Below are 7,818 nucleotides of genomic sequence, written 5' to 3' on the forward strand. Positions count from 1 at the left end.
GGTTTGTGTTTTGGGTTTTTTTTTAATATGCTACATGTATAATAAACTTCATACTCCAGGACTGGCAACATAGTGTCTCTCATCAGCAGTAAGTTAATTCAGTTGTAATGGCAAACAAAGCATGCTGTGTGAAACATCCAGTTCATAGGTAATACCTTAACAGAAGTTCATGCTATTACGAAAATTTGTACTGGTGATAAACACGCAAGCTGTTAAAAGGACATAAAAGCACAAGATGCTCTTCAGAGGTCCCAAACGAAGCTACAACTTTCTTCTGAAGTCCCACACCATATATTAAAAGAACACTGAAATAGATGAGACTTTATTTCTTCTTTTTTTCCCCACCCCAGAGCTTGGCTGGATCTCAAAAGTGCATGTGAATCGACCCGCAGTTGTGAGGCATGCAGAACAAATTAAAAAATGGAAAACTGTGAAAGGTAATTGGCAAGTAAGTGCTCTTTTTATGCATTCTGTTCCTGTATTTTTAAAGCAGTCACTCTCCCTCTCCAGGCTGCAATATTGAATTTTTTTCAAGATGCATGTAAACTTAAAAGATGTGCTTGTCTGTGTCTTATTTTAATAATTTGTATTTGATGATGATGGGATGGAATAAGGTGACGCATTTATCCAAACAAGTTAAAAACCTTATAACTCATGAGTGGCAAAACCGCAAATGAATTTAAGTCATCTTTATTCATGAGTGGATTAAATTGTATATTACTATCCCACCACATTTATTCTGTTTCCCAGACAGACTTCTCTGCGCGCTGCCTTCTTATTTTTTAATTTTAAAGCTGTAAGATATGATCATGGTCCCTGTCAAGTTTGACCTACGTGGATAATTTTTCTTTACTTAAACATCCCCAACATGTGTGATTTCTTTGCTTAACTAGTTCTTACCTAAAATTCAGAAATCCTGACTGGTTGTGGGACTGGAAGGCAGAAAGGAAAAATAAAAAAAATAATTAAAAAAAAAAGAGCAAGCCCACTAATGTTAAGGGGACTGATTTCTCAACTCCTGAGGTAAGGTGAATGATTGGTTATTGCCCATCTTGGTATAAAACAGGTTCACGTAAGCCACTGCTAAAGCCAGTGGCACAAATGAACTTTCCTTCAAGGCTGACTTGTGTTCATTGAACACACATGTTTAGAGTGTCTTAGCAGTTACCCTCAACCTCTGCTGTTATTGCCCGCCTGGCAGAACTGGCAGATACCGGCCCGGTGTACGCTTTGGCTTCTCCAGTTTGCAGGCGAGAGTCGTAACGCAAAGCCATCAGGTCAGCAGCGTAAGCCAATACGTTCTGCAAAGCCGGGCAGGTGAGGCACGGCCACGTGCTGCCTTCTGCCGCCGCGGCGGCAGGATGGGAAGCGCTGAGAGGGGAACGGCGGGCAGAGCTGGCGGCAGGGTGCCGCAAGCGCTTTGCCGACATTCAGCCAAGGGCAAGGTCTGAGAAATGCCGTGGAGCAGACCAGGAGCTCCTCGTGAGCCCTCAGCCGTGGGGTTGTAACTGGTGTCCAAAGGACAAATCGATTCTTCGCTCACCAAATGGCTGTTCTGCAAGCCAATGTGTGCAATTCCTCCCCTCTGCACGCTAAAGAAATTTACTTGTAACAATAACTGAAAACCTGGAAGCGGGAGGAAGGAGACAATGAAGGCTCAATCTTAACAGTGCAACATAGCAGAACAAAGCAAGAATCAATTATACTTAATTCTTAAAAAAAAGTGTTAAAAATAGCTGGCACCCTGAGCTTAGCATGTCAGGCAGCCATTCTGGGGTGGCTGAAGCTGCGTTCACGATGAGCACAGATCTTGCAGATGACAGTTTGGGGATAATTTGATGTAGCTGTGTAAGATCCTACTGGAAGGTGATAGAAACCAACTTCCTGCCTGCTATGTGAACCTGAAAGTTTGTGCTTTGAATGTTATGATTAAATAAAAAATGGGCATAATCTGAGGAAAGTTAGACACCAGCTCAGCATTTATCAGGACTTTCTTACGCATAAAAAGTCACTTGATACCAAGTTTAGCAGTCCAGTGGCTCTGGGTTGGGAAGTAGTGTTGGTGAGAAAACCCAGAGGGTATTCCGTCACCTTGGCTATACTGCAGGTGCAGTAATGTAAAAAGTAAGTCTTCTGATTTGACAGAAGTTACTATATAAAAAACAAAGGAGTAAAGGAGTCACAGGCTTTGATTACAAAGAATCTTTGGGAAGAAAGGGATTTAGTGTCATTCCTTCAATGTGGCTGTAGGACGAATGTTTAATTTTTATCAGCACTTCTCCAGTCTTGTGTATAATAACGCTGTACTGAGTTACTTGAGTGAGGTTTTACTTTGAAGAGTGCCAGAAGCATCTCTCCTGGATTTGAACACTGTCATTGTGGGATAGTCATGTGCTGTTTATTTCACAGAGATGATTTTGAATCTTTACATGTTTGAATGTAGCACCACAGATTCAAATTTTGAAGCCCGTTTCCTAAAATACACATTCGAAAAATCCTTTTAAAAAAATGTTCATACCAGTTCTTGGAACTCCCTGACTACATCTGTCTTGATGACTTTATGATTCATGTCGTAAGAGATGAGACAAAAATTCACTTGAACGAAGGATAAAAAGCTCCGAGTAAAAGAAACTTAAACCCACTTAAAGTGAAGAGCCCTTCTGAAGTATCATAGGGTGAAAGTAGAAATCAATTAGAAACAAGCAGCCAAGCTTAGACTAACAGAGGCCAGTAACAGTTCATTACTCTGTTTAGTCACCCCAAAGCAGCTTTCAGTGTAACATTTACTGCAAGTTCAGAAAGGAGACTCCCATCAGCGAAGTGTGAAAGGTTTGTAGGCTGGCCAAGCCACTTAAGATTTGCAAAGTAATACCTCCATGCAGAAACAACAAGTTTTACTGCCTATAGTGACAAATAGTGTCACAGAGCAGTCAGAGGGGAACTTTATGGTCTCACATGGATGTTGCCATTGCAAACTCTCCCCTTGTTGAACAAGTGCCCACTAAGAGATGTCATCTTTTAGTGAAGCCATCTCTGTAAATGAGAATTTGCTGGAAGACTTTCAACAAATATTTCAAAATAATGTCTTAAGCTCAATTTTTGCTCAACAAAAAAGCTAAAAAAATCTTTAGTTGTGCTTCTGTTCCATTCTCCGATTCATAAGTCTTAAAATTCTGTAGCATTTTCATCTAAAGAATGCTTCAGCCTTGTCACTTAGCTCTTGCTTTTGTTTTTTGCACCAAATAATTACAGATGTTTTTTATTCCCGATTCACACAAAAGAAAGTGGAAACATCTGGAGTCTAGACCCTAAGTTTTAAGAAGTCTGGGTTCTTGCCCCCCACTGATTCCACCTTTCACTCTCACAGCAGGAGGAGCATGCAAATGTGCAAGTGTGCAAATTGCTGATGTGTAGACTCATCTGGTTACTGGCAACCGCAAGCTCCTCTTGAAGCATGCGTATAATTTCTCGTGCATACAAGCCTTAAACATACAGACATACTCTACAGAATGGAGCATATTATAACAGCGAGGTGCCTCACATAGGTGATGTTTTTATCTTTGTCTTACAGAATTAAATTTGAAACAAGATGCTTTTTGTCCAGGTAAAAATGTCCGATTCTTTCAGAGTCCCATTTGGTAGTTAGTTTTTGTGCCAAAAATTGGAATTTGATCCTTTGATTCTGAGAGGGCGGACTTTCGATTGCAATCTTTTCTGTACCATTATATACTGCTCAAGACATGAACAAATATCTGCCAGCCCTGTCTGTCATAAACCACTCTTTGCATGTCCTCTATGTTACATCCCATACATTTCCTCATTCTTAGAGTAAGAGCCAGGCTTCTGATTCCTGCATCTTCTAACTCATTTTGGCTTTGGAAATGTAAACTGAAATACTATATTCCTTGGTTCACTCCCTTTGTAGGCTGCTTGGCTGCTGAAAGCTGTCACCTGCATAGACCTTACCACTCTTTCAGGTGATGATACTCCTTCAAATGTTCACAGACTGTGTTTTAAAGCAAAGCATCCCATCAGAGAGGATCTGCTGAAAGCCTTGGACATGCATGATAAAGGTATGATAGTTTTTGTTGTGCATATTTTATAGAGCAAATGTCTACATTTCCTCATTATTTTTTCAATTTTCAGAAAGGTGTAAAAATTGCCTCTTCTTTCTATAATGGAAGCAGCTATGGTAGGCAGCGCTGCAGAACTAATAGTTGTGAGAGAACAAGCTAGGTCCTATATGGTGGTATTCAAAGCAACTATCTTAAGTTCTATCTGCAAAATATCTATTCCTTTGAGTTAATATCAGAACACAGGGAGAAAAAAATCCATTCTCAGTTTGGCAATTAAAGTGAACCACGGTCTCAGGGCGACACTGTAAGTTATGATACCTGGTGAGCAAATTTGATGTGGAAGCCACAAGTGTGTGACATCAGTATATGTCTTTTAATAACAGTGCACTAAGGTGAAACTAATTGAGTATTCTGTTAATCTGCTGATGTCTTTAGTAAATTGGAGAGGGGGGGAGTGTTCATGTGACTCCTTTGGATTTCATGCTTAGCTGCTGTTTCTGTATATAACTGCCGCACCTGCCACTTTGCCTGTCAGAAAAGATGCATTCCACAGTCCTAAGCATGTTATTTTTCCTTCAGAAAACATGTGTTACCTGCTTGTTTCAGTAGTTAAGATAGGAAATGGAAGTCAGGAAGACAGGAAATCTTTTTGCAGGCCAGTCTACTTTAAGGAATCAGTCCTCTAGTGAGTATATGCAGCTAGGTACATGTGACGTATACACACACACGCACACACACAGCATTCCCAGCTAAGTCAACAGAGTTGAAGAGGTGGAAGGCAGCCCTTAAGAACTAGTGGTAATACATTCATTGACGTTACTCAAGCAGGCTCCGTCTGAAGTCCCAATGTTACACGCAAGACTGAACACAATAAAACTTTAGAGCAAATTGAGACTGTCAATATAACTATCAATAAAACCTCTTTATATCTGAGCAGTGTTTCTGAATTTTTCCAGATGACATCACTGATGTGTCAGTGAATACCATTTGACTTTTGTTCTGTCATGTTGGCCTTATGATGACCTAATAAAAAGAAAATCCCAGTGACGTTTGGGGCATGCTTTTACTATTGAAATATTTCAGGTTTACACGGGCATTGGTCCACTAATTGAAGTCATATGATGTAGAACCAAAGGGGAATCAGGCCTCTGGTTTTATGCCATACACATAAAATATCAAAAATTAGTCATCTTTTTAAAACTTAGATTTATGGACTCTTCAGACAGTTAAAGTATTGAATGTGTGGTAATTTATCTGAGACTTTGAGAGGATAGCATTTTTAACTAGAAATGCAGTAGGACTGCATTAACATAAAGACTGCTCAGTTGCTGCTGGCCTCAGTCTGGCTCAACAAGTAAGGAGAGAGCTTGGCAGTGCGGTTTGTCTTGCAGTAATTTGCTGACTAAGCATGTCTTAACTGTACGTGTTGGCATTAAACAGTGAATCTGTCAATAAAAATCTTGGCATTTTAGCTCCTGCTAATGCAAACTTGCTCCCAGGTTCAGGTGAAGGAACATGAGGGAGGTAACAGTATGGAGAATTACCTGAACCGTTTGAGCAATATAACAGACATTGCTAGTGTAGGTGCTTAAGATCTTTGTGAGAATGCAGAAGTGGGAGGTGAGAAAATGCACACATGCTCATAATACGGATTGCACTCGAGAAGGTGGAAATCTATATATGGAATCTACATATGGAAAAGTGAACTGTGGCTTTTGCAGGTATTACTGTCGGAGCGGTTTGTGTATATCCTGCAAGAGTCACCGATGCTGTTAATGCCCTAAAGGCTGCTGGTTGTAACATACCAGTAGCTTCAGGTAACCTTTATTCAAAAATATTTAATTAAACATTTTGATGCTGTGAAATATGTAGAAAAATATAGAAGTTTGGAATTGCTTTTATTTCAGAGAGTAAGGTGAAAAGGTAGCAGGTGAAAGGAAGGGAATGGAGGGGAGGATTTCCTTCTGATATAATCTTTTGTTTTCTTTCAAATTCAAGTTTATAAGGAATGCCAAGTCTGTTTTACTGGAATCTCAAAGAAGCCCTTAAGATGTATCAGTGTTTTCCTCACCCGCATAGAAGAAATTTAGATAGTGTGCTGGACAAAGTATCAGTAGACACTAGACACTAAGTAGATGATGATGATGATAGTGATAATAATAATAAAGCAGCAGCAGCAACAACAATAATAATAATAATAATTATAATGATAATAATACTACAATATTAGCTTTAGGAGTTCTAATACAATTTTTTTTTCCCTATCAGTTCTTTGGCTTTTATGTATAATTCTACAAGCTGAATTCAATGAAGCTGTGTGCAGAGGGAAGGGTTATTGCCTGCTGAGCAGCCTGCAGGTTCAGGACTTGTACTTACAAGTCTAATAGTGCCAGCTCTTCTCCAGTCACCACACATGAGAGACAAGTCTTGAATCTACAATAAGCAACAGAGAGAATCAAAGAATTATGCAGGTTGGAAGGGAGCTCTGGATGTCATCTGGTCCATCCTCCTGCTCAAAGCAGGGGCTAACTTTGAAGTTAGATCTGGTGTTTAATGCTAAGATCAATTTTTCTGTTGTTTTTTGTTGTTGTTGTTTCATTGTTGTGTAGGGGAAAAAATACATAATAAATGCATTTATATGTCAGAGAGAAAAAGGATCTCTGACAAAGACATTATTTTTTCCATTTCAAAAATTATCTTTGGGCTTTGTACTTAAACATCATAAATGTAATCTTAAGTAGACCTCATTGAAAGCAATTTCTACTATATTGTGATTTAGCTGTTAAACATATTACTAGGATTTCACTTGAAACACTACTTAAAAGAACTGGGGAGTATTAAAAATGTGTTTATTGCTTCATATATGAGTTCACTCCTTCTTTGCCCAATTGTGGTGGAAGCAATAGATATTGTGCTTTCTTATGTAGGCTCCTTTGGAAAAATTTAAGTCATGTGAAAGACACCTTTTCACAAGATGCACTTAGTATCTTGGTGGACATTGGTTCTTGAGGGAAGATCTAATGTTTCTTGTGGATGAAGACAGGGTAGGATGGGTTACCTTAAGATTTTTTTGCATCATGGTAGGGATAAAAAAATAATAACTTTCAAACTCTTGGGTGTATTAGAGGTCTATGCAATTTTATGGTCAATTTATAAAACATCTTTTTCCCTCTACCTGCATTCCCCTTCTTGCTAGTGGCTGCTGGGTTTCCTTCTGGACAAACTCCTCTAGAAACCAAACTGGCCGAAATAAAGCTAGCTGTGGAATATGGTGCCAGAGAGATTGACATTGTCATTAGCAGGAGTCTGGTGCTGACTGGCCAGTGGGAAGGTAAGTACTCACACTGTGGCAAGGAAACTAAACCTCTGTATATGCATATGTATGCTCTGTCTTTTTCTCTTCTCCAAGTCTCCACATCAGTCTGTGAAGAATTTCGTCCCTTCCCTAAAAGTAAACTGATAATCTGGGGCACTGAACTAAATAAAAACTATTTAACTATTTAATTATTCCCACAACATCCTCCTAGAGAAGCTGGCAGCTCATGGCTTACACAGGTGTACCCTTCAGTGGGTAAAAAACTGCCTGGACAGCCGAGCCCAGAGCATTGTGGTGAACAGAGTTAAATCCAGTTGGTGGCCAGTCACAAGTGGTGTTCCCCAGGGCTCAGTTTTGGGGCCAGTTTTATTCAATAACTTCATTGATGATCTGGTTGAGGAGATTGAGTGCTCCCTCAGTAAGTTT

General features: G+C 39.5%; 1 protein-coding gene across 1 annotated transcript; it reads left to right on the forward strand.

Annotated features, from left to right (window-relative positions):
* Positions 1-219: 219 nt before the first annotated feature.
* Positions 220-7,407, forward strand: LOC104623525 (putative deoxyribose-phosphate aldolase; the record flags this gene model as incomplete). The annotated part of the gene is given in 5 exon segments (XM_010290642.1): positions 220-297; positions 299-448; positions 3,926-4,073; positions 5,798-5,893; positions 7,273-7,407. Coding segments are annotated over 5 exon segments (607 nt in total), but the record flags the coding sequence as incomplete, so codon positions are not given.
* Positions 7,408-7,818: the final 411 nt, after the last annotated feature.

Source organism: Phaethon lepturus, unplaced genomic scaffold (assembly GCF_000687285.1).
Source record: "Phaethon lepturus isolate BGI_N335 unplaced genomic scaffold, ASM68728v1 scaffold48927, whole genome shotgun sequence".
Taxonomy (NCBI): domain Eukaryota; kingdom Metazoa; phylum Chordata; class Aves; order Phaethontiformes; family Phaethontidae; genus Phaethon; species Phaethon lepturus.